At 42.3% G+C, this 27,045-nt stretch overlaps 1 protein-coding gene and 1 long non-coding RNA gene across 3 annotated transcripts in view; both read right to left on the reverse strand.

Moving 5' to 3' along the window:
- Positions 1-419: 419 nt before the first annotated feature.
- LOC309717867 lies at positions 420-4,245 on the reverse strand. Of its 2 annotated transcripts, none has more exons than XR_014279833.1 (3): positions 3,952-4,245; positions 1,826-1,981; positions 420-1,392 (listed from the first exon to the last, which is right to left on the reverse strand). It is a non-coding gene; the product is annotated as an uncharacterized lncRNA (long non-coding RNA). The 2 variants fall into 2 exon arrangements; XR_014279834.1 differs by lacking the exon at positions 420-1,392 and adding an exon at positions 1,401-1,651.
- Positions 4,246-10,348: 6,103 nt separating this feature from the next.
- The window catches only part of cpne4a (copine IVa), a 95,489-nt gene continuing 78,792 nt past the window's right edge, over positions 10,349-27,045 (reverse strand). The window contains exons 11-16 of the mRNA XM_082552736.1: positions 25,602-25,735; positions 24,448-24,502; positions 23,305-23,356; positions 17,328-17,461; positions 16,291-16,527; positions 10,349-13,936 (exon numbers count right to left, since the gene is read on the reverse strand). Coding sequence (XP_082408862.1) covers positions 13,805-13,936; positions 16,291-16,527; positions 17,328-17,461; positions 23,305-23,356; positions 24,448-24,502; positions 25,602-25,735 — 744 coding nt within the window. The 3' untranslated portion in view covers positions 10,349-13,804. The remainder of the gene's footprint in view (positions 13,937-16,290; positions 16,528-17,327; positions 17,462-23,304; positions 23,357-24,447; positions 24,503-25,601; positions 25,736-27,045) is intronic.

Here is a 27,045-nt window from a genome sequence, read left to right on the forward strand (position 1 = left end):
TGCACTGAAAAAAATAATCAGTGGGATAAACATAAAAAAATTATTGTAATCGGTTGCACGAAATTAAGTTATGTTTGGTTAACCTTAGTTTTTTATGTTATACCTGCACACATTTTTCTGGTAACACGAACATGACTTTTTTATGTTGTTGTTATGTTTTTCATTCCGGTCAAATATTTATAGAAACCACTTGTTTATCAGACATGAACTTTTTGTGTTAATTGTATTGGACTACTATGTGTTATATTGACAAGATTATTTTATGGTAAGCTTATTTTATTTTATAACAAATTTCTAATATATAATATATAATCTAATATATAATTGAGTGTTCAATAAATGAAACTAAATTAAGGCTGATCTTACTGTATGTACTGTACACTTTCTCTTCAATCAAAGAAATAAGCACAACATTTTTGAACAATGACCTGTATTTTTGAAAATACTACACAGTTGTAACAATGGACTTTCAATTCAGGCTTCCAAAATATACATGAGTCATATTTGTACAATGCATCTCTTGAAAAACATTCCACAACATTCCTCAAAGTTATCTGCTGGAACCTGAATTCAACATTGTGGGGCCTTATGACATCGCGCTTATGTAAAAAATAGTTTTATAAATGTAAGAGCCATGAGGTAATATGGCAACAGGGGTGTAATTATTAAAATGACACAAAGAAGAGACTTAAAATAACATTATAACCCACAGACACAAAACCAAGAGACCTAAACTGATTAGTATTGGCTTGCTTCTATCACTAAACATCACAATCACTAATACTAGACGATGCAATCTGTTTGTAGTGGTGCACCTTGGGAAAAAAATTGCAAACTGGTGAAACTGGTGCAAGGCACCATTTCCATTGAGAAAAATGGACATTCAACGTTTGAATTTTTTTTTTAAAAAAAACCCATGGCTTGAAAAGTGAAAACTGCAGTAATAAAGGCCCCAAGTTGAAAAGTGCCAGAAAAATAAGTTTCACTATGTCCTGCAACTTTACCAGTGCTGGCTTAAAAGAAAGGATGGTACATATTTGAAGAGGTAAACATGTTGTTCCCACATCATAACTGGAAAACTGTTCAATTGTACAGTCTGGTCCTGAAAGCCTGGGCCTTCTTTGAAAGGCTGTTCCTTTTGAGCTCCATAACCAGTTTCTATAATACCTCGAAGGTATACTTTTCCAGTGGGTAGGTGAGGTTCAAAGTGTACATTAGTCCAAACAGCATTGCAGCTGCTAGGGTATAGTTATCCAAATCCTGCCAGACTCTCTGGCCTTCAAGGACTATCCCGATGTCCTCAGGGCTGCCATTGGCATCTCTTGACTTTATGATGTAAATTCCCATGGTTGTTTCCTTATTAGATCGTTGGATAATGGCTTCATCTGTGGCCTAGAAAATGCAGAATTCCAAAATTTAATTAAACAGAACACTGGTCAAAGAACATTATATCAAATCTTATTTTAATCTGTGTCACTATTCCAAAAAATGTTAACATTAACACATTAGGTGAACAAAAATGGATTCATTACAGCATGTGATTTGAGTCCTCAGAATGCTTAAAAAGGTAATGAAGTGAAATCTCCATGCAAAGAAGCAGAATACTGTCAGAGCATAGAGAGGTGTTCAACTATGAACTCCACACATAGTTCTAATGCAGGTAAAAGAAAGGAAAAAAAAAAAAAAAAAAAAAAAAACGCACCCATGGTAAATTGTGAAAATCCCAGGTGATTTTCAACATACTCCTGGCATAGAGAGACAAGCAGCATTTTGTTAAAATTATTATTTTCCCTAAAGTGTATATACAAATTAATTTTTTTCTTACCTGGGCTGTGGGCTCCAGAATGTTCTGAAGTCTTCTTCCTATTTGTCCTCCTCGCCTTTTGAAGACCTTTATTAGTTTGTCAGATAGCACATCTATCTGCGAGAGTAATCTGGACTGCAGTGGCATGGTGGTAATGCGCTTAAACTCTGCATTTATCTAAAAAGAGAAGTTGTCACATAAAAATGCTGTCAAAATCTCAAATCTCACAAGGTTACATCCACACAAAGTTGTTATTTTTTGTCATATTACTATTTATTAGCTATGGGTCCCATGTTGCTGAGCAGTTCCATAGTTGCCCTTACTTCCATACCACCCAAAGCCTGTTTGCAACCACAGCAGTTGCCTCCTTCTGGCCATTTTGCAGTTCTGCCAAATGACCCAGAAACTACATCTAATATTGTCATATACACATCAAGGTCTTTCATTAATACTTAGTTAAATTAGTTAATTTGACCTTTCCAGAAAATTTACCTTACAGAATGTGAGATAACATATGCAAATCTTCACTAGTAAATAAAATAATGTTATTAAAACCTTAACTGTAACACCTCTACATAACAGTGCTAGACAATTGTTCTGAAGCAACACCAATCTGCCCTTCAGCAGGGATAAGCACCATATATCGATACAGAAAAAATAAATTTAACATGTTTATATTGTCATTATTTTTATCTCTTTAAGCCCTCCTCTCAGTCTCTCTATAAATCAGTTAAACAATTTGTTGGGTTTTTGTGTGTCTTTAACATGTTATCAGTAGATTACATTCACTGTCCCAGAACATGAAATAAAGCCCCACGTCATGCACTTCCTCTCCTAATGAGTACTGCATAGGTGTCATGCCCTAAAATTTAGGGCATGACACCTTAGGGCCTAAATAAACCGACTTTAGTGAAGACACCCCCCCCCCCCAAAACACACACACACAGAGCCCACCCCATGGCAAACTAGCTTATTTAACTGTTTAACTAAAACATTTTAGGTACAACCAGTTTACTAAATGGACACAAGTTTGTTAGTCTGTATTCACTGAGAAAAAACAAGCGAATGTGACTGGGCACACACTGAAAAAAAGCTAATGCACATAATATTGTCCCGCAGCTTAAGCTAGCATTATCGTTAGTTAACTTAAGGAATGACTTGTTTTTTCCATTATGTTGCTCAACAGCAATTCATGAGAAAAACTTCCCCATCTAATGGATGTTCTCTTCGTTTCCTCTCAAACATGTAGTTTTCAGTTTACCTTGACAAAGTAAAGCTCAGCACCAAACGTAAACGAGGGGAAGACAAAAAATGGCGGACCGCCACAGTGAATTTTCCCTCGTAGAACACACCCTGGGGGTGGAGTTTCAACAGAAAACATAACTATTTTCTGTTATTTTGATATGACTGGTTTTAAAAGACTGAACATCCTTCTAAAACAAGTGAAAGGCGTGAGACTTAATTATGTTTAGACCAAAAATATAAATGATTCATGTTGGATATATTTACTGTATTTTTACTAACTTAACAACCTCATCATTGCATTAGTTGCTTTATGCTATAGCATTACGCTTACATTAGCTTGAAGCTCAAGGTCGTCATTTTATTTAATTTCTTTTTCTGGGCTTACAAACAGGACACACAACATTTAGATAACCGTTACACTGAATCTTGGGTCTGTGTTGAGTCTTCCAGCTGCTGACTACAGAAGCTAGATTGACCTTTCAGCATGTTTATAGCGGCTGTGGCTATGTGCTGATAATGTTACCGTGTGTGAGCAGTCACATTGGCAGCAGACATGTTTCAACAAACTAGTCATATCCCAGCCCTACATTAGCTTGTTTAATGGTTAAGACACTGCAGGTACCACCACTTACTACAGACACCGATGCAAGTTTGTAATAGTCTGTTAATTTAGACTGAAAGAATATACAAACAATATTAACTCACATTATATATGTTAATTACTAATTTGCTTATCGCATAATTTCGGTTACCATTAGCTAACTGGAGCCTAACATTAGCCTTTCATGGTTTTCGATAAACAGCCCACATACCTGTAAAATAACAACACCCAGTAAAAGTCCACATATATAAAGGGTCTACACTCGTTCTCACTGGTGTGTTAGCTTTAAAATCTTATTTACCTTCAAGTGTAAAACTCCAGATGGTAGTAGATTTTCCAAAGCGAGAGACAAAAATGGCGGACAGTGCAGCCGATTTTTCCTTTCCAGGGGGCGGAGCTTGAGGATAAAACACGACTAACTTGTTTCTTTTCAACATGATTTGTTCTAAAAGAATGAATATTCTTAAAGAATATGTGAAAATTAAAAGACAAAAATATGTTTAGATGTGAAATTTAAATTAGTCATGCTGGATATATGAAGTAATTCTATGCAAATTCAACAACCACCCTATTGCATTTTTTTCAGTGTGGGAACGACGGCACTGCTCAGAGAGATGTTGAAGATGTCGGTGAGAACATTTGCCAGCTGATCAGCACATTCTCTGAGCACTCTGCCTGGGATGTTGTCTGGTCCAGCAGCTTTACGTGGATTGACTCTGCGTAGAGTTTTCCTCACCTCAGCTGTAGTGAGACACAGGACCTGGTCGTTCGGAGGAGGGGTGGTCTTCCTCGCCGCCACGTCGTTCTGCCTGTCGAACCGAGCATAGAAGTTGTTAAGCACATCTGGGAGGGAGCCGTCACTGTCACAGGCAGGTGGTGTCATCCTGTAGTTAGCGATGGCTTGTAAGCCCTGCCACATGCGTCGTGTGTCGCCGCTGTCCTTGAAGTGGTTGTGGATTCTCTGGGCGTGTGCGCGCTTCGCCTCTCTGATGGCCCGAGAAAGTTCAGCCCTCGCTCTTCTAAGCGCCACCTTATCTCCCTCTTTGAAGGCAGAGTCTCGGGTCCTTAGAAGTGCACGCACTTCCGCAGTAATCCACGGTTTCTGGTTGGGTCGTGAGATGATGATCTTGGAGACAGTGACGTCATCGGTGCACTTGTTGATATAGCTGGACACTGATGATGTGTACTCCTCCAAGTCAGTGAAGTCGCCGTAAGTAATCAGTTATTGATTAATGAAGTCGTGTCAATGTCGCCATGTCTCCACAGTGTGTTTGAGTCTTTGTGAATGTCTCTGGTGTTTCCTGTTTTATTTTGATAGTCCTTGTCCTGTGTGCAGTGTGTCTCATTATGTCTGATTAGTCCCAGCTGTGTTTCCACCTGTTTCGTCCTCAGTCTTCCGTGCTTGTTGTCCCGTCGTACCGCTCCATGTGTCCCTGCGTGTCGTTTCTGTCACTCCTTGTTCTGTGTTCCAGTTTCTAGTTTCATGTTCAGGGTTTTGGTTTGTTTTTCCTGTGAGTTTACTTCATGGAGGACGTTCCCAGCATTAAAGCTGCTGCTTACAGTTTACAGTCTGTGTATGAGTCCTGCCTGTCACACAGCCACACATGACACCATCACTCAAACTGGAGGGGGCATTTCATTATGAGGTCCCAGTGCTTGTCATGGTAAAACCTCCTTTCTGACTTTCACTCCAGAAACATCGACCCTTTGTCACCCCGAGGGGAGGATTTACGGTGCGAGTGTTTGAGCAGGTCCGTCTTTGTCATCGTTACAGAGGAGACGCAGCAACAGCTGGAAGGATGAGGAGAGGAGTGAGAGTGTGCGTGAACGTTAGATAAGGTGCTCAAGGACAGAATCCAGTGTGAGTGTGTGGCTGAATGAGGTTTGTTGTAAAAAGGGCCTCGAGTGCTCGGTTGGAGTAGAAACGTAGAAATCTGTTTACTCACCCTTCCAAAATACTCTGCTCCCTATTCGGACTTTTTCTGTTCTCACACCGGTGCTGATGCTGAGGTTTGATGTGAGTGGTGACGCCGAGCTTACACCAGAAGACTGAGAGTCAGTATCATTGGTTACAGGGATGTGGTGACATCACAGCTTCTTACACAACCCATGGCGCTTTGTGTCTTCTGCATCTCCCCGTCACCCACGAGGTGTCCTTCAGCACTGGGGCTCTGACACATACTGGCTGCTGAGAGTTGGAAAGTATTTTTTAAACTAAAAGCTGATTCTCTTCATCATATTTATTATCCTCTGCATTACTTATAGGTTTTATCAGAATATCAGACAGAACAAAACAGGACAGAAAATCTTCTTTTGCTCCTCAGCTAAAGGAGGGAATCACTAACGTCAAACTGTGAGGAAAGACTGACCCAGTAAACTGGAGTCAGTTAGCTGCTTCACATATATATCTGTCAGATTACATGAAACATGTTTGTAACAGTAAAACTGAAATGTTAAATTATCACAATATTGTGTAATCATGCTCTCAAATGAAACAGAAGACTCTTTCATTTTCAGCAGAGGTTAGAGGAGATGAATCTGTCGGTCTGTGGAGAAAGATAAGGCTCACCTAACCTAACCTAGCCTAGCTTAGCTTAGCTTAGCTTAGCTTAGCACAACTGTAATAGCTGGTTGTTTATGTGGTTGTTGGTTTATTGACGATGCTTCTGAAAATATGTTGCCATTTAAAGTCCAAAAAACTTTCCTCACCAAGTATTCACTGTATTAAACCATTAATGTAGGATGTTTGAATAAATACACAAATGTCTGAGTCATTACCTCCAACAGCTCGCTCACATCTGTAACTCACTCTAACAGCACGACTCTGAGTGTTGATGTGTTTGTGTGTTAATAATGGCAGAGTCCTTGTTACTTCAGTTTCCCGAGAGCTGCTATAAACAATCACTTCCTTGATACAAGTGTCCGTACAGTAAACAATAGCAGGTTGGACCAAAGTGATGGACAGACAGACTGACTCCCCGTAGGACTGGAAAAGCACCTGTAAGGCAAAGGTGGACAGATCGATCCAAATATCGACACCAACGCTGGTATCAGATCGACACTAGTGTTTGTAGCCCACTGAACTGTGTGAAATTCACTATTTTCTGGAGTTAAGCGGACAGCACGGCGCTGCAGCGGTCAGCGCGGCGCTGCAGCGGTCAGCACTGTTGCCTCACAGCGAGCCATAAACGTGTCCTCTGTAAATAAAAATGGAAAACAGGGAAATTTAGCGAGCAGGACAAAAGTTACACTGAAGTTATTTTAGAAAAAATACAAAAACGTTCGGTACAGGATATCTGTGTGCAACATCACCGGGACCCCATGGAAGCTGATCCATTAATCCCGCCCCCCACGACCCCGATGAGGATAAACAGAACAGAACTGGATGGATGGATGACTGCATCCATTGTTTACACTGTAAACATAAAGCAGTAGAGACCATCATGGATAAATCAGGAAATGTCCTCAACTGCAGAGAAGGGCAGTGATTCAGCAGCAGTTCTGTTTCTGCTCTTTGTGAGAGATTAAGTGAAACACAGGGAAACATTCCCAAAAGGATGAGTGTCGGAGTATTTCCTGAAGTGCTTCTTATCCTCCGAGAGCTTCAGTGGAATGAATCCAATAAAACGCAGCCTGTAAAGTGTAAAAGGAAAGACTGAGGGGCTTTTGTTTTGCCATCTGCATGAAAACCAAGCTTCTGATGTCTGCTCTGTCAGTCTGAAGCCACCGTTTGGAGTTCCCGTCATTCTTTTTAAAGCACAGAGCAGCAGCTTCCGATTGGCTGCTCCTCATTAACCTCCTTAGTTTGGAGGCTCTTCCTGCACATGTGTGCTGAGGTAATTAAAGACCTGCTGAACCTGCTTTAATTAAACAGCGTTACTAAAGTCCTCTGTGAGTCAGAGCGCTTCAACGTTTAGAGAATCAGCAGCTGAAGGTCCTGACATTAATCAGCAGAGGTAACTTTCAGCTGAGTCATAACAGGGACAAACAACCAGCGTCTTCATCCAGCTACAATCAACCAATCCTCATCCAACTGAAGCTAAAAGCTGCACTGGTTTGGTTTGTATTTCTCTGATAGGCTGGGCTCTTTACACTACACATGCTTCCCTCACACGATATTATCAGACAACACTGAACAGTTTTTCATTTCTATGCAGATGATACGTTAAACTAAGTTAAACCACAGATGTGTCGTGAACACATAAATGCTTGGATGACCTGTAATTCTCTGGGTCTGAGGTGAGGCTCGTGTACAGACACTCCTTGAACACCGGACTCACCCGAGCTCTGCTCGTAAACAATCATCAAACTGTTTACCGAACAATATCATCTTACAAGATCTGATCTTTAGACGTTGTTCTGGGTTAATCTGTGGCCTGGATGAGTCGCTGATGTTGTCGGCGTACTCTTCTTATCCCTGCCACTCCTGGGGACGTTCATCACTGCTCACTGTGCACCATGTGTGGATGATGGCGCTCACTGTGGTTTGCTGGAGCCTTGGAAAAAGCTTTGTAACTTATATGTGTCAATGACTATGTTTGCCAGTTGTTTCAGCAGCTTCTATTTAAATTACTGAGTGGTTGACAGGTCCTTTGAATACTTAATGCCAGGAAAGCCTGTTGCAGATTCACCTCTTGTGGTCCGGTAGCTGGAAACGTTTGCCTGGTAAATTTGAACTGAGTGGCTGATGCAGTGTCAGAGTGAAAGCAGGGCTGATGTTTAACTATTCTGAAGTCATTATGTTATCAAATCAGCAGTTTGAGTAAAGAACTTGTTGCCAGTTTCAGTGTAAATGAAATTCTAACGCACGTGTTTGTTTAAACTGACGCTGACACACACAGTCGGCATGTTTTTCATACATGAGGCATTAAACATGTTAAATTCTACCTGTGTTTAATCAGGTAGGCAAACTGTGTGCCTCTGCGTTCACACAGACATGTTTGAGTCGTGCTTCTTTGATCCACACTGCTTCACGTTTCTTAGCTCTCAGCGACAGCAGCTTTGTGTCGAGTCAGTGGCATCGTGCTGTTTTTCTTTTGTCCTGTTGTCAGAGCTAATGGCCTCTTTTCATCTTTCTCCTCCTGCCCGTGAACCCGTCACGCCTCCGAACAAACAGCCGCGTGGTTTAATTACTGCTGCCATCCTTGTTTGGGATCCACACAGAGGATGTTGGGACAGCTGGAAAATTCTCCTTCATTTCCATCTTTACTCTCACAGGGTTACAGACAACACAGACTGCAAGACAGGGGCCAACGATCATATAACCTCTAAAACGGGAAAACAACGATGCAATGTGAAAGAAATTTTAACATGACTTCACAAACCATTGTTATTAAAGAGCTGCAGCTCATGCAGTTGGTTAGCTGAGAGTCGGTGAATAAAGCAGGCGTATACAAAACTATCTCTATGTTGCACTATTTTATATACACAGGCTGAGGGACCAGTGCATATAGACAGTAACCTCCAATGTTTCTCTTGTCATAATCATTCCCAGTTCAGGTTTTAGTGTTGTACTGGCCTCTGTTCGCCTGGCCTTGTTTTGTGTTGGTGTTTTTTCAGCCAAATAAACGTCTCGCTTTGTGTTAAGATTCAGTTCCGTCTCTCTCTTGCCTGCTTTCTGGGTCCACACCACAAACACACCAATCTCAGCATCCTGCTCTGTCACACCAACCCTCTGCATGTCCTCCTTCACCACATCCATGAATCTCCTCTGAGGTCTTCCTCTTTTCCTCCTCAGCTCCATCTTAAGCATCTTTTGTCCAATATGTCCACTGTCCCTCCTCTGCACATGTCCGAGCCAGCTCAGTCTCAGCCTTGTGTCTCCAAGTCCTCACACTCACCTTTCCATGCTTTCCTCATTGTCAGTATAATGGAGACAAAGTAGACTTGGACAGGATGGAGCTACAGTGTCAGGTGCATGAAGTCCAGTTTCTTTACTATCACTTCAAATATCTGTCATGTTTGCTTTGTGCCATTGTGAGACTTCCTGATGGAATCATGGCTCACACCAGCAGGTGAACAGATTTGATGTTTTAGGATGTAAAAAAATATACAAATATAAACCAGTTTGATAGAAATTATATAAAACACTTGTAAAGCATGGATGAGGCAGAGGATTAAATATTTTTGTGGTTGTACTGTGATAATATACTTATAGATTAATCTATAAAGATCTATGTATTAGTATAACATGAGTCTTTACAGCATATATGCATATTTTACATTCTATAACCAGAACTAATAAAGATAACAGATGAGCACCTGCTTCCTCCGACTCCTTTTTGAACAGGAAATTGTTTTTTATATATTCCATGTGAATTTGATGTCTTCAGTGTGTATTATCACGTGTCACTTATGTTTGAAATAAAGTCCGAGCAGATGGCCCCGCCCCTCCCTGAGCCTGGTTCTGCCAGAGGTTTCTTCCTGTTAAAAGGGACTTTTTCCTTCCCACTGTCGCCAAAGTGCAGCTTATAGGGGGTCATATGATTGTTGGGCTTTTCTCTGTATTATGGTGGAGCTTTTACCTGACAATATAAAGCACCTTGAGGTAACTGTTGTTGTGATTTGGTGCTATATAAATAAAGTTAAATTGAATTAAATGATTTGATTAATTGGTTGAATGAATAAAATATTTTAAATGCATTAAAAAAGTTGCATTGAACACATTAAACAGATTCACTAAAAATACCGAGACACTCGAAGCTTACTGATAAAACTTTATTATAAGTCAGTTTTTCATTGTTTTGCACACAATACTGCATGTTAACACAACACTAAGTCATGTGACTCAACACCTGTCCCCCACCTTTGCTCTTTGATCGACAGCAGAAATCAAAGTGTCTTAAAAAATCTTCCATCGCTAAATGAAACGGTGCCTGTGCAGCAGCTCGAGTTCAACCTTGTGAGAAGGAAACATGTAAAGCACACGGAAGCTGAGCTGTCACTACTTCATATTCCAGCTCGTGTACAACGTGATAATTGTGCACACTTACTAATAAAAACACTTTGATTGTGTAAATATCATTACATTAAAATTCAATTAGAGAGGTGTAGTTTGATTCTTACACAGAAAGCAACACAAGTGCTTTCAGTCACAGTAAAATGTTCAAAAATAAATGATTCATTTCATCATTTTCTAATATTAGATTTAAAGGTTTTCGGTTAAAATTAGCCAAAAAAGTAAAAACTTTAACGTTCACCATCATTATCAGCAGGTTAGCACATCACTGTCAAAAACTAAACTATACACAGTAGCTGCGTTTGGCCTCATTGGTACTTTTAAATGGATTTTCCTGTTATTACTGTGCAACTACCCGCTGTCAGTGCCGAGCTTTGCTTGGTTAGTCCGTGGTATTATATTATTAAATACCTCAGTTATTACCATGTTGTTAATGAGCTGCATGCAGAGAACTGTGAAAACATGCTGAATGAACATATGTGTAAAAATGCAGGTTTAAGTTATCACACACGGCTGTTTGGACACTTCTGATCCCTCTGAAGGATTTCACTAACCAACACCAAGAGGTGTGGCCGTATCTGTGACAGCGTCCTACAAACGTTTGGATGCTTCAGTAATTTGCAATAAACCTAAAAGACAACAAGCTTTTGTCTTCATTTTTTAAAAACATGAAGACAAACGGACAGGTGTTGTGACACAACGTGACCAAAATCTATCACCATAATCTAGAAATTTCTCCAAAGATGCTCCATTTGTGCTTTTCAATCTACTCGCACATCGTCATTTACATGTGAACATGCTTGAGAGTAGAACAGCCCCATCACTGGGCACATTGTAAACATAATTATTACTCATATTATTCACTACCAGGAAACAGAAACCACAAGGACCGCACAGTCCTGCATGGAGATTTGCATGCAAAACAACAGTTCATGCATCTGCCTGACCTGGAGATAAAAACTGTGGAGGATGCAGACGTCTGTGAAGGCAGCGCACTTGTTCCTCTGGCAGAGATCCGAAATGCTTTACTACATACGAACCTTACGAAATTTAGCAAAATCTCAATAAACTCTTATAAAAACAAATGAGGTGGGGGTGGGGTCATACATTCCTTCATCGACTGGTTCCCCGCCCGTCATGCTGTCTGCAGGGAAGCAGCGTTTAATTGGTCAGAGTTGCCCGTTTGTGTGCTTTTCCACATAAAATGCTCCTGAACGCTACAGTCTGCTCAGCCTGCCGACCCTGCATGCACAGCGGATGCTAAAGGTGCTACGTTTGCAGTTGCCAGTGTGTACGCTGGGATGTGATGAATTCCTTCCTGACCTTCATGCTGTTCTTCCCTTTTGGGAATAACCCAGTTCTCAACCATTTTCCCTTTTATTTCTGCTGCAGGTCTAAATGAAGTTTCAGGATGTTGTTTCCACCCACAAAACGCCCCAGTTTGAGGAAAGCTCACTTTACTTTGTGAAGAGAATTTAGGATGACTCGCTGAACATCGTTTTTTATGATCAGATAAAGCTAAACGATGAGATCCAGGCTTCGTTACACGTTTTTGTCATCGTCTTTTTGCAATGCTATACGCCAAAAAAAGATAAATCAATGGATACACTGACAAAACTTGCTAAATTAAAGTTTAGTTTGTCGAGCAGTTCCTTTTTAATGCCATGCTGGACTTAAAGTATCCATAATTTCCCTAAGCTCAGCTCCACGGGTCACATCCTGGTCACCTCAAATTCCATTTGTCCACAGGAAATCTCAGTGTTGCAGTGACAGCACCAAAACATTTTCACTAAACAGACACCAAGTTGTTTAATACTAGCAGTTTGCACAACATAGACAGGTCATGCTATCCTCTATATTCATTGGCTGTGACGGCCTCCAATCAAAAAGGTTCTTCACTCCATCGAATAAAAAAAATACGGTGAAATCTGGCCAATCAGCTGTTCAAGGCAGCGTCGCTGGACTACTTTTAAAGCGCTCCCTGGACGTTATGTTCCAATCACTTTCAGTTGTGTGTCTGTGGCGTGTGCTGGGTCTACTGTGCCAAAAAGGTGTTCAGATCATTTCAGGTCCCGGGTGAAATCACAGCTGTGAATGTTACTGCTGTTTGAACAGGACGTCCAGAGAGCGCCACACAGAGATGACCCTGAAGAACAGATTGGCCAATGAAACGAGCCTGTTTGATTCTTTTGATTCCACCTCACACTCCACAAAAGCTCGCTGTGAGTTTTCAGAATCAGAAAGGGTTTTGAGCCTTGAGCAAAAATGCTGATGTGAACAGATCAGGTTTAGTCTTTAAGGAGAATTATAACTTGGATGCCAGGATAGGCAGTGGTAACAAGTATTTATAGCAGAAAGTTTCTCATGACAAGATCCTCCTTCAGTTTCTTTCTCATCCAATGACACGGCCCATTTCCCCCGAAGCATGCTAACTAAAACTGATGTAATCCAAACTCTCTTGTTTTTGTTTTGAACCAAACTAACGTCGAGGTTTTCCCAGCTACAAAACAGGCTTCCATTATGTTGAACTAGCAGGTCAATCCTGACCCCAACAGACCGAGGTTTGCACAAAGCAGTCGACCTGAACAGACCCCGACAGAGAAAGAAGACAACCAGCAGCAGCAGCAGGATGGTGTGCGGTTGGTTATACCGACCGATTAACAACAAAGAGCAGCATTATAATAAGAAGACTGCTCCACGGCTAACGCAGCTAAATAATTAGTAGCTCTGCATCAGACTGAAAGCCGTGTTTCTTCTTATTGCACCCAAAATAAAAGCAGGTCTAAATAAAAACTTTGGCCACGATTTTCATAAAAGTGGAACAAACAGCTGATGCATCAGCAGGTTTTCTATTAACTTGTAAACAGCTCCACTTTTCCTTTAACTTCTGCTCCTTTTCCCCTCAGGTAGTGATCGTGATGAAGGATGATAGCATGCACCCTCAGGTAGATGACTGTATCGGTAAAAACGAGACCTGACCTGGTTCAGATTGGTGAAACTTAGACCCAGCACTAAGTCGACTCACGACTTCTACTCCAGAGACTGACGTCGTCTGCTCGGGTCTAAAATAAGCCACGTTGTAATGATAGGACACTGCAGGTAGCACCTTCATCATCCGCATTAACAAAGAACAAAAGACAGTAAACATTTTTCTCAGCCCAGGTTGTGCTGTCCAGCGGCAGCTGTGGCAGTAGGCTCATGGACCAAATGGCCTGGAAGACTGGTACTGGCTGGGCACTTTGGGCTTGATGCCCTTGCTGTTGTAGTAGTCAACCACCTGGTTGGGCACTTCTGCTAGCACACTCTTAGCCAGAGCGGCTGGAGACGCCTGAGGAGGAGAGAGCAGAGCCGTCAGTTAAAACACAGAGTGCAGAGGGAAGAGTTGATCTTTAAATGTTCATAAAACTGCAGCTCAACACCTGCAGACCCCAACAACAGAATAGCTGCCCTTCTCCATCGCTGATAAAGCAGGTGTTTTACCTTGATCCATGGTGCACGTAGCTGATTTTGCTTTTTCTCTAAAACAAAAGTTCAATATTTTGCACACATCTTTTGGAAAATGTAAAATTAGTAGTAACACACACTCGGATTAATGGAATAAAAACATAAGCAGCGACCTCGAAGGAAAAACTGGTAACGGTTCAGTGATTGTACTAAATTTGCTTCACATTCGGTGGCTGTAAGCAGCTGCAGGAACCTGCCGGCTGCCTAGAGCGACCACTTGTGATTGCACGGGTCAGTGATGATGGCTTCCTGTCTCCCAACAGTCACACTGCCTCTCAGACGGATTCACAAAGACTTGCCAATAACTGAAGTCTAATTTATAAAAGATCGCCAAAACATTGCAATTAATCTGAGTCAGTCTGTGATGATGAATCTCTTTGCAAGAGGAGACTCACTCATTTGGTTGCTGACTGGTTGCAGACTGGTTGCAGACTGGTTGCACTCCTGTATATAAGCAAGTTGCTGAGGGATTTCCTTGCAACCACTTTCTGAATCTGTCTGACTCTGTCTTATCGCTCTGTTGCACACAGTTGCAGTAACTTTGGTCGTGCCGTGGTCTCAGTGTTTTCCTCAGTGCGAGAGTGGCGTAAAAGCAGCAGCATAAATAAACCAGACCCTCAAATCCGAGCATGTGCATGTGCTGCAGATGGAATTTAATCTGATGTTCTGTTTTGAGGAAGGTAGAACAACTTAAGACACGGTCTTTAAATTTCATTTCAGCATCTTCCCCTTGGGAAAAATCCCAGACAGCGGTAATTGTTTGAAGCAGCGTCTGTCGCAGCCTCTCGTCTCTGCCTCGTTCTGCTGCTGTCAAATAAAAATTGCTTCTCTTGGGGTCCAAAGACAGAAACTCTCATTCATCACAGAATAAATGCAGGAGAATGAATCTTCCCAACGAGTCCGAACTGTGAATCTCTCGTACTGTACTGTCACTACACTCAGACTGAAAATTCATTCGAGTGAAATAAAGAATTTTCCACTTGAGACTGGCCGGCAGATTGTCCCCATTTCCCTTCTTATAGGGTGAAAACAGATTTTTTTTCAACAACTTCACAGCCTCTCCTCTCGTCCTCCTCTGTTTATTGCTTTCCATCACTTCCCTGTCGTCCGCTGTTATTTTAGGGTCACATGCAATTATATTTAAACACTGCATCTCCCATCAACAAGAGAGTTTTCAAATGAACACACCATCTGGTGCTCTAATTAGAGGTTTGTAACTGCTGAACAACAGAGAAAGTGTTTCTAATAATTTACACAAACATGCTTCATAATAACAAACACAAAAAAGTGAGGTTAAAGGTTTGTAAACATCAGTGAAGATGTGAGAAAAACATAAATATTATCTTATAGGTAAAAATATATGCAATTTAATTTTTATTATAGGGCGACAGCGACGAGTCATTGTTCAGGTCTTCATTTTGACCCACTCTCCTTTACAGCGGCGCTTCAGGTCTTCGGGTCTGCAGCATTATTCATGCACAGCTCTCTGAGCTCTGGACTCTGGACCGTTACAGAGCCTTCGTTCGTTTCTTTCGCCGCTGTGCTCGGGGTCATTGTCCTGTTCATGACCCAGTTTGGGCCGAGCTTTGGCCGTGGGTTCATGGAGACTCAGTGACTGCAAGGGGATGAAACCCTCATTGCTCCATCACCGTGCCAACAGGTGATACAACGTGTTTGTCCTGATATGACGTGTTTGATTTTACCCACACATGCTGCACATGATGAACAAACATCTCCCATTTGTTCCAGAAGTCTCCAGAGGCTTTGCAAACCTGATCCCTGCTGCCGAGTTCCTTTTGGAGAGATGTTTTCTCTTCCAAACAAGCCACACTTGTTCAGTCGTCTTCTAATTGTTCTGTCATGAACTTTGACCTTTAACAGGTGACCTGAGGCCCGTGAAGTCTGAGCATTGCATTGTGCTAACACACCTGAATCCTTCAGAACTGCAAAGTGCCCAAACGTCTACACTTATACAGGTGCTCACAGCTGCTGAGGAGCAGTTAGCCTGATTCCTCTGGAGTTTCCACATGACTCTAAAAACCACCCGGTCACAGATGTAACACGGCAGGAGTTACACGTGTTCACCATAACCAGTTATTATGTGTTAGTTCAACGAGCACGTTCGCTGTGTATGACGTTGCTCTGACACGGTACAGTTTTCGAACACGATGGACTCACGTGTTTGAAGTTGCGGAAGGGGACGAACTGAACGATGTCCCGGAGGACGGGCTCTCCTTTGGGTGAGCGCAGGATCCCGTCATCGCCGTCCAGCATCTGCATGTCGCTGAAGTCGGCGTTCCCGACCCCAACGATGATGATGGACATGGGGAGGTGGGAAGCCTGAACGATGGCCTCCCTCGTGTCGGCCATGTCGGTGATGACGCCGTCTGTCAGGATCAGCAGGATGAAGTATTGCTGGAGGATTGAACATGAAGAGACCCAGTCAGACCAGCTCCTGCGGCCAGAACTATCAGTGTAAATCCAGCAGGTTTTAAAAGAAGCAGTGGCAGCATTTCAAATTATATATATATATATACATATGTGTGTGTGTAGTTCGTCTACGTTTCTGTAGAGTGAGGCTTAAAGTGGATGAAGAGAAACCGGTGAAGAAATCCCAGCGGAGTCATTATAGCAGCCTTGTTAGCGGCCGAGCCGGCGTCTCAAAGCCTTTTCTTCCTGTTTCTAATTGCACGATCTTTAAACTGTACTCTGTGAGGAGTGTTTGTCATAAAAGTCTGGTTCATTTTATTATTATTAGGTTTTTATTTGAAGATCAAACAATAACTGAAAGTGTTGAATTGCCAGCCAGCCTGCTCAAATCTGCCCTCTTGGCTGGCAGCCTTCCCCTGAGCTCGGTGTTTTGATGTGGGTAGCTCAGGGTGAAGCTTTGAAGTGTAGTTTCTGGTTGCAGTTAAGGACGCTCTTTCCTCGGCCTTTAAATACAATCATTTTGTCAAAAGTCATCAGCCACGGTTTGTGGTGGTGACGGCACTGGTCCTGACCCGTTTGCCTCGTGTTTCCATGCAGCAGGAACTCTTTTGCACCATTTTTCGAGCAGCATGGCTAATATCTGAGGCAGCGCTGCGTGCTCCCGGGATGATATTCCCGTGGTACCAGTACACAAAGAGACATTGTGCATATTCCTGAGACACAGGTATGAAAAAGGTTTCCTGTCTGAAAACTTTATTGGAACATGAAACTAGATCGCGTCTCACCATGGCCTCTTTGGTGTGCACCTCCTGCGAGGCAGACTTGGCGACTTTCTGGATGATGGGTGCGATGTTGGTGGGGCCGTAGAGCTGCAGCTTTGGTAGGCAGGCCTGGTACGCCTCTACCACACCCTGGATGCCTGACAGGACACAAAAACAATCAGAGACAGTCTGGTTCCGAAAAACTAGAACCAGACAAAGCCAGAGCTGTCTTGGGTTTGGTTACCAGTTGTTCTTGACAGTAAATCTCGTCTCTACCTGAAGATTCTCAGTCATAGAACGAGCATTTCTACCTGTAGATCCACAGCTGTGCACACCTCTTCATTCAGGGTTTTAATCAAACTTTTGCCTTCTTATAAAGCAGAAATCACCAGCTTTGAATCAGAACAAGCTGCCGTTTGTTCTATTAACAGGTGAAAAAGGCTGTTGTTGGAAAAAGTCTCTGTTTGTTTGTCCAGCTTTGGGGGATTCAGAGCTTTTAACTGTGGATGATTCGTGCGTGATGCTGATAATATAACACGTTGGGAGCATGATTGCTCTTTTCCTGATAAAGCCGACAGTGGACGGTGTTCCCTGTACCTTTAGTGGTTTTCCCTCGAGTAGCAGCTCACTAATCACATCCACACCCAGTAATTTTGTTCAGTGAGCAGGCAGGAAGCCGCTCGGTCCACGAAGAGCTTCAGGTTTCTGCGCCCGTGTGATGCACCTGTACACTGGATCGCTGTTAACCATGCTAGCTAGCGTTAGCTGCACCTTCGTGGTCACTTGATCACATGTGAAGTTATTTTAGAGCTTCAAAAATTTCTTCTACTTTATTTGGGCTACAGAAACCAGTAGTGACATCATGGTTCCTGTTACATCATTTATATACAGTCCGCGATCTTAAAGGTGTGCTTTAAATATTAATTTTTGGGCAGTTTTGTCTTTTATTACCTTTGTATAAAGATTCACTTCTGTATCTTTATATTTGTGCTTTTATGTGTTTCATTTTTTTATCATTATTATTAAATTTACTGATGATTCATGTTTGTAGTTTGTTTCTTGCTCCGCCTCTCTCTGCGTTAGTGTCGCTGTTGCTCTGGACTTGCTCTGCCAGCCTCGTGTTTTTGGCGACGCGTCCCTGACGAAGCATCGCTGTCGTGCCCGAAGCTCGTTCGTTACACCCCACGCTTTGGTCCGAGCTCCTTTCATCCCTCGCCTTTTTACCCGAGCTTTCATCTGCTGTAAGTGATTACACTTCAGTCTGTATTTATCACAGTCTGACGGTCTCAGGTCATCTCGGTGATAGAAATCCATCACGTTTATTCTGTGAGACGAACTGTCAGCTTTATATTTAAACCTGTCAGTGATTTTATTCAAACTGAGTCTTTTCGACTTTTGGAAGAACACAAAAACGACACTTTTCTAATTGAATAGAAAGTCTGCGTGTGTTAACTATATTTGGCCTAACTTCATACACTGGGGGGCGCTGCAGAGAGAGGAACCGGTAAACCAGCTGCTCATTAACTACATAACTTATGTTTATACATTTAATGTTATGAGTGTCTCCTTCTGTTTCGCCTTGGACGTATGAGGTCTGTGAGGCTCCACGGTCCGTCTCTCCGGGTCCTTTCAGAGGCATCCCAGCATGCCCGGAGGCAACGCTGTGATTTACTGTCTGAAGGTCATCAGGAAGACGCACTCAGACTTAATTAAGAGCGTCGGGGTTGAAGTGTCTCTGAGCTGATCGATGACCTTTAGCAGCCAAGAGTGCGAGAGGCCTTTATCTAAACACTGTCTGCCTGTCTCCCCTCAAAACCAGGAGGAAACAGTTGTGAGGTCAGAGCAGCAACTCCAGCTGTCAACATCTGTATGTCTGCCTAAAGCAACAGCTCCGATAAAATGACTCTGCCTTATTTTCACTTTTCCATTTAAGAAGAAAGTCAAAATGTAACACTTGTCAATGTTTTAGCTGTCGGGAAGTTTTCTTTTTTGTTTCTTCTCTGCCGCGGCCGCCATCTTCGTGCTAAAACTGGTTCCTGATTGGCCCGAAGCTGTCGGGTTTCCTGCATCTCACCTACGAGGCGCCACAGGCCCAGACCACCAGCTTCTTTCACTGTGAGTGACGGCTCCACTCTGAGCCCCGCCCACGTGACTCAACTCCTCCCCCGTCCCTATGGGAGAGTCAAGACCCCCTGCAGAGGATACTCAGTTACACCAAGGCCTCTTTGTTTCAGTCACTACGTAGAGATCGAGGAAAATATCTGTAATGTGCAGCTTTAGATTTATTTATACTGCATTTCAAAGACACTGAGGAGTTGATTCAGACTGCCAGTGTTAGTACACACAGTCACAGAGGTACACACTGCTGAACCATTATTTTACACTTTAATCAGGAACGAGCACAGAAAATGTCTCTGACGTCTTTTGATTTTTTTCTGATTTTAAATTCACAAATGAATATTTCAAACATTTAGATGAGGTCAGATATCAGCTGTGAATCCTCTGAGTTCTAGTTTAGAGGTTTAATTCACAAATGCCTGTTGGCCTGTTTGAGTATTCGCAGCCTTCGGGCAAATATTCTTTCACTCATTGAATATTGATCAAGTCTCACGGTGTCTGAAATTGATGTCGCTTGATGTTAACAGCCTGGGTTATCCAATCAAAAGAGCCAGAGTATTAACAAACATTTACAAAGAAAATAAGGATTTAATCTTTCTGCAGGAAACCCATTTGTCACCACAAGAGAACGAAAAATTAAAGAAACATGGATGTAGAAAAACATATTATAGCTCCCATATCAACAGCCATAAAAGAGGCGTGGCCATTCTTATGGCGAACAATTTGTCATTCGAACTCTTTGAAGAAATAAAAGATAAAGAAGGACGGTGCATCATTGTGAAGGGCAAAGCTTTAAATAGTATCTTGACTCTTGTCTGCACCAAATAGTCCCAAATCATTCTTTAAAGACCTTTTTGACCCAATCTCAGTGGAGGCAGAGGGTATGTGTATTTGTGCAGGAGACTTCAACGTAATATTGAATTATTGTTTGGACACAACTAGTCAAACTAGATGCAAAACACATATAAGCAGACACTTAGACTTGACACTTGAGGAAACAAGACTGGTGGATGTCTGGAGATTGCTGCACCCTTCACAAAGGGACTACACACACTACTCAATTCCACACTCAGTGCACACCCGGACTGATTATTTCTTAATGCAAAAGGAAGAATGTCACAGAGTGTTCGACTGTAGAATCGAGGTAGCGGATGTCTCAGATCATAACGCGATTTTTCTGACAATTCAGCTGGACTCACTTCCAAGGAACAAAGGAGCCTTAATGTAGGGCTTCTGAATAATGAATCTATTACATATGATATTAAACAAGAAATAGATGCAATCATTAAAGAGAATGACAACGGAGAAGTGAACCCTCTAATTCTTTGGGATTCAATGAAAGCTGTTCTGTGGGGAAGCTTGACAGCAAAAGCTTCTTTTGTTAAAAAAAAAGAATTGAAAAATATAATCAGCTGACGAAAAATTTAAAAGAGCTGGAACAAACCTTCAGGACTAAAAGGGACCCCATAACACAGAGACAAATCTTAGAGGTCTAAATACAAATAGAAAATATTGAATCAGGAAGCGGAAAGAAAGGCAAGATATTTGAAACTAAATTATTACGACCTAGGCCCTAAATCTGCCAAATTATTCGCTCGCAGACTGCGAAAGCAGCAGATAGATACAGCAATACACCAAATTAGAAACCCTATAACTCAAGAGTTGGAAGCTAAACCGGAAGAAATAGAAAACATTTTCAACAATTACTACCAAAATCTCTATCTGCAAGAAGGAAATGTAGATGTACAATCAATTAAAAAAAATTGTTTGTACTCACTAGACCTACCTGCCATTGGAAAAACCAAAACAAAGTACTTACTAAGGAAATCACAGTAGAAGAACTGAATAAGGCAATCAGTAGACCGAAAGCCAACAAAACCCCAGGCAGTGACGGGTTCCCCGCAGAATGGTATAAGGTATTTAAGCTCAACCCTATCCTGCTGAGAACTCTGAATTGGATAATAAAGAACGGCCCGATACCCCCGTCGTGGAAAGATGCTATCCTGTCTTTGATCCCCAAGGAAGGAAAGGATAGAGATAACTGTGCAAATTACAGACCGATATCGATCCTACATGTAGACTACAAATTGTATACTTCAATTATAGCTAAACTAATCAAACTGTTCATTAATGATATAATTGAGGACGACGAATGTGGATTCATTCCAGGGAGGCAAACACAGGACAATATCAGGAGGACATTACACATACTTCACAAAATTGATAGTAATAAATGGGATGCAGCTCTTATTAGTCCGGACGCCGAAAAGGCTTTCGACAGGGTTGGGTGGGGATTCTTGTATCAGACCTTAGAAAGATTTGGTTTCACTCAAGACTCAATAAAATTTATATATTAATATAAAAGGGATCTTTATAGGAAAAAGGGAACTTAAAATAGGATTATTTGCAGATAATGTAATATTTGAATTGGAAAACCAGGATTTTTTTCGATATCTACAACTTCGAGATTATTACAATAAAGAGATAGCTGAGGCTGAGATGATTAACCCTCTAATTGAAACAATGTGCGACTCCTACCAGCAGAAAACTACTAAACTAGCATCCAAATTATACTCCAATTTGATGACGAATCAAAGATTCACCTCTTTATATGTAAAGACAAAATGGGAACAGGAACTAAAACTATCAATCACAGATGAAACATGGTGCCAGTTATGTGGTTCACTTCAAACGTCCACAAATTCCCTACAGTGGCGGGAATTTAATTGGAAATGCCTTATTGGGTTTTTTATCACTCCTCACATTAGGAGTAAGCAGGTGGGCACACAGCAGCCTTGTTGGAGAAACTGTGGTGAATTGGCAGCTAACCACTCCCATATCTTCTGGTCTTGCTCTAAAATTAACCCATTCTGGACAACAGTTAATGATACCTTACAAAAAGTCTTTGGTTACAAGGTCCCTGAGAACTGTACTGCTTTGTTTTGAGGAAATATTGATGATAGAGTTAAAAGAGAGGACTTATATTTAACTAAGATTCTTCTTACAGCAGCAAGAAAAGCCATTACCAGGCTGTGGCTTAAGCCTTTAAGACCGACCATAGAACCAAGTCCGCCAGAGCTTATAGTATATTTTTACATGCTGTGGAGCCATTTTTGGGAGCATTTCAAGTTGATATACATCAATACAACCATTATAGCCCAAATTTAAATAATATGTCTGCATTAAGTGCATAGTAATTACATAAATTGCAAAAAAGTGCAATAAACTACAAAAAAATTAAATCGTTTTTGTTTTTTAACATATTTCTAGTTAGAGAAATTTAAGAGGCTCATCCCTCAAAACTGTAAATACAAAAAAGTTGCACAAAATAGTTTCCCACCACAGGAAATTTATTTTACGTGTCTTCATAGTTTTATTTTTGAAATACCTTTGACCGAGGTCAAGCTGATGGCATAAGATGCAAGTACAACTCCTCCGGTTTCATATGCAAAAAAAATGATTGCGCTAGCTTACAGGGTTGCAGAGCTACAGGATTTAAAACTAGTTACGCAAAACGGAGCGTGCTGCTCTTACTGGTTTTAAAGGGTTAACCTCCGTGAAGAAGAAGAAGACGACACGTTTGCAAATACTGAATCTGGATGTAATACTTCCCTCCTAGTCTTTTGTGTGGACGACTCTCCTACGTGGCTTCTGTGATCACCTCATCACTTTAAGGCAAAATAAAAAATAAAACACTTCCCAGTTTAGGAAATCAAACCGAGCCTACAGGAAACATCAGCGGCGCGGTGAACGGTTCTTCCTGATTCGCTGTCACCATCAAACTCATTCTCACTTCAAACAGCTTCTGAAGCTCGCTGTCAAATATTTGAGTGGTTTTTCTGCCTGTTTTTAATTTTCAACGACAGGAAATCAAAGAACCTACCTGCACACTCCGGGTTCTCCTCATTAAAATTCACTGCGAAGTCGTGGGAGACCTGGAGCAGAGAGGGGGAGGGAGGGGGAGGGAGGGGGAACAGGAAGTCTGTTTGATCTCTGCATCAAAAAAAACAACCTGCAGAAAGAAAACTCACAATAAAACTCTTCACCTTCATCCGTCTTCATCGCTTCCTGCTCTTCTTCTTCTTGAAATCGAAGCTGAGTAGTTACCTGCCCCCTCCCCCTCCCTCCCCCCGCCTCACAGCACACTCACAGGACAGGTGAGTTTCTAGTCTAACTGACAGGCGAGGGAGCGCTGAGAAAGATTAAAGCTGTAAGCTTTGTAAAGCAAACTGAAGCCACAGAGGAGCTGCAGTTCCAGCACTCGGTGTTTTTACACTACAGCGTTCAGAGGAAGTGGGCGTGGTCTGCACAGCGCGCTCGTTCCTGCACCAGGTTAGGGCAGCAGGGAGCTGCTTTATCCAGATACGAGCTGAACGTAGACAGGAGTTCACAGAGTTAATATTCTTCCTGTGTGAGACACACTCGTCAGACGTGTGATCAAATATTTTGAGGAATCAGTTTCTGAAAATCAAAGACTGATTTAAATGATTTCACTTTGGCTGCTTGAGGGATCTCCTCGAGCACCTGCAGACTGATTCCAGCTCGGCTGCTAATGTCTGGCTGTTCTCTGAAGTCCCAGTGAACCCCTGTGTATTTGTGTATGTGTGCTGACAGGGATGTGCGTCTCCTCCCAGGATCAAACTTCCACTGTGTACGCCTCCACACTCAGGAAAAAGTTCCTGATCACATTAGACATTAGACTTCCTATTGTTGATTAATGTAACGCTGCGTAAGCTGAAGGCTGTTTAATATTCTTGACTAATCTTGTTCCGGCTGCGTGCCGCGCTATATTTTCAGGGCGCCGACTCGGACTCTGAATGGAGCTAATCAGGACTTTGAAAGCTGATTTGAATGCAGCGTCAGACCGCCAACCAAAGGCTGCTGCACAGGAAAGGAAGCATTCAGCCGGCAGCACCCCGGGGAGGTGACGAGGGCAGGGAGGTGGGAAGGTAATCACAGGGTCAGCCTCAGCCTCTGCAGACAGAGTGCATGCTGGGAACGCCGACGAGCCGGGCTGTTAAATTACCTTGTAGTCTGGAGGGATCCGAGCTCCGAAGCCGAACGCCGGGAACATTTTGTCACTGAAAGGAAAAAAGACAAAAAAGTAAAGGTGAAGAAGGAAAAGAGACACTGGAGGAGCTTTCTGATTGGATACTTGAACACAAAGCAAAAGAAATGTCTGCTGATTGGCTGAGAAGTGATTACTTCCTTACATCACTGTGATGTTAGGAATCTCTGTCCAGTTCATCTAAAATTCAATTAAATACATTCTGTGAGTTAGACCAGCGGTCCCCAACCCCCGGGCCTCGGACCGGTACCGGTCCGTGAGTGGTTTGGTACCGGGCCGCGAGAGTTGAGGCTCAGGTGTGAAATGTTTGGTTTTCAGGGTTTTTATCGGTTTTCAGCGTTATTTTGTTATCGTTTTTATCGTTAACTCGCTTTTCCTGGGTCTTTTCACGTCTGTTATGAATAAATCTTCTTTTTTTCGGTACCAGTACTAGTTTTATTTTCTTGTATTTATCCGCGACACCTTAAAGGCCGGTCCGTTAAAATATTGTCGGGCATAAACCGGTCCGTGGCGCGAAAAAGGTTGGAGACCGCTGAGCTAGATGTTTGACCTGTTGCTAGCTTAGTACGAGGACTGAAGTGTAGAAGACCGCTAACTCGAAACTGACTTTACTCCTTTGCAGCTTCTTGGACTCTGTAAGAGTAGCTTTGTGTGATTCATAGTTAACAGTAATCGTGTTAGTCGGCCTGGTGATGTGTGCTAGTGCAGCTAAGTACACAGCAGCCATATTATTGGTCAGATGATGTCATTCAAAAGGCTCAGATCTCCAGTTCAGGTGCAGCTAGCAGACAGCTAGCGGCTACAGCCGCCTGTCAGTCAAAGAGGCCACGCCCACGTTGGGAGTGTAACCAGGCAGGATAATAATAAATATTAATAATGTATACTATGTTGACCTGTGGGGAACTTCCTCTCTGCATTTGCCCCACTCACTCAGTGAAGCAGTGAGCAGGGACGGTACCTCACTCAGGGGTACCTCAGGGTAGCCGTTCAGTGGATTCGGCCACTCTACCTACTGAGCTATCGCTGCTCATAAGTGATGTTTCTTTAATCTTGTGAGTACATGAACACAGTAATGAATGGAGCTTTGTGATTGGCTGCTGAGTTGAAGTGACCTGTCGTAGTCCTGGCAGATTTCTCCCACGGCCACCAGAGCCTTCAGGTACTCGTTGGGCTGGTACGGGTGGATGTAGTGCAGGGAGCAGCTGTTCCGAGGGTCTCCGTTGGATGCTGTGAAGTCGATGGCGACCTGCAGAGACAGCAGCCAATCAGGGATCAGAACCAGTCAGAGTCCCTTAGAGAAGCCACACAAGAGCAGGAGGGAATGATGTGACTGTATGTTTGTTGGTGCCATTACAGAGACAGATTTTTATCCTCATTTATGATTGTAAAGAAGCAGGCATGTCTAGATTTAATTGATTTTTATTGGTTATTTGGCTGAAATGAGCCTTTGAGGGTTCAAAGGTCGTGTCCACCGGAACCTAAGGCACGGACCATCTTTCTTCATTTATGGTTTTTGTTCATTTTGGGCCTCAAACTGATCCGTGTGAAGAAAATAAGGATGGTGCTGAGGACGTGAGCGAAGCTTTTAGTTACATTTCCTCTAAATCGAAGATATTTATTTTTATTGTTTTCATTTCTTTTTAGTTTTTGCTGTGTGTGCAGTGTTTTGTTGCTTTTATTGGTTTCATTTTGTGCGCTTGCTCACTTTTGATTGTTTTCTCATTGTTTGTGGGGCCTTTGAGTGCTCTGTGAAGCAGTTTGGTGCCTCCGGGTGAAATGTGCTGTATAAATGCATCGGCTTCACGGCAGCAGCAGCTCAGCTGAAGAAGAAGAAAAGCAGTTATGTTCAGAGAGCCGCAGAAAGAGCTCCGAGACGTCAGAAGGTCTGAATCATTGATGAGTCGATGACGACGGCTGCGGACGCTCGTGGATTACTGAATGAGCTTCGCGGGCGATAAACGACCACAACCAGACGCAAAATGGCTCGACTGCAAAAACACGCTGCAGACCTGAAGTCAGGCGTAGAGATACAAGCACACGTGTGCTTAAAACCAGCAAATATGACTTTACTGTTTAACATGCAAGAGTAAGTCATGCTGTCAACTCAACTCAAACAATGAAGTTCAGAATGACTGAAGCAAAAGAACGATTGTTTCATATGAAGCTGAAACAGCTGAAATCAAGAAGAGGAAGTGAATTCAAAGGATTTTTATTATTGTTCGAAAAGTGCCATTCGAATACTCGTCCATTTAGAAAATGCATTTAAAGAATAAGACCATGTAATGCAGCGTTCAGACCTTTAACGTCTGCCGGATCACAAATATTTTTAAAAACAGCTCCAAAGGGCCAAAAAAGGCAACAAAGTTAGCTTGAAGGTGTGAAAACAACGAGGCATAAAACGAGGAAAAACATGTTTGAAATGAGCACAAAGATGCAAAACTACACAAAATAATTACAACCATTAAAACCAGTCACGAGAGGACACGTGATTTCACCAAGCACTGTTTTGTTCACCCAGAAACTCTCCACGGGGACCGCCTCACTGAAGCCAACACT

The sequence above is a fragment of the Aulonocara stuartgranti genome (assembly GCF_965226115.1).
Source record: "Aulonocara stuartgranti genome assembly, chromosome: 11".
NCBI classification, from domain to species: domain Eukaryota; kingdom Metazoa; phylum Chordata; class Actinopteri; order Cichliformes; family Cichlidae; genus Aulonocara; species Aulonocara stuartgranti.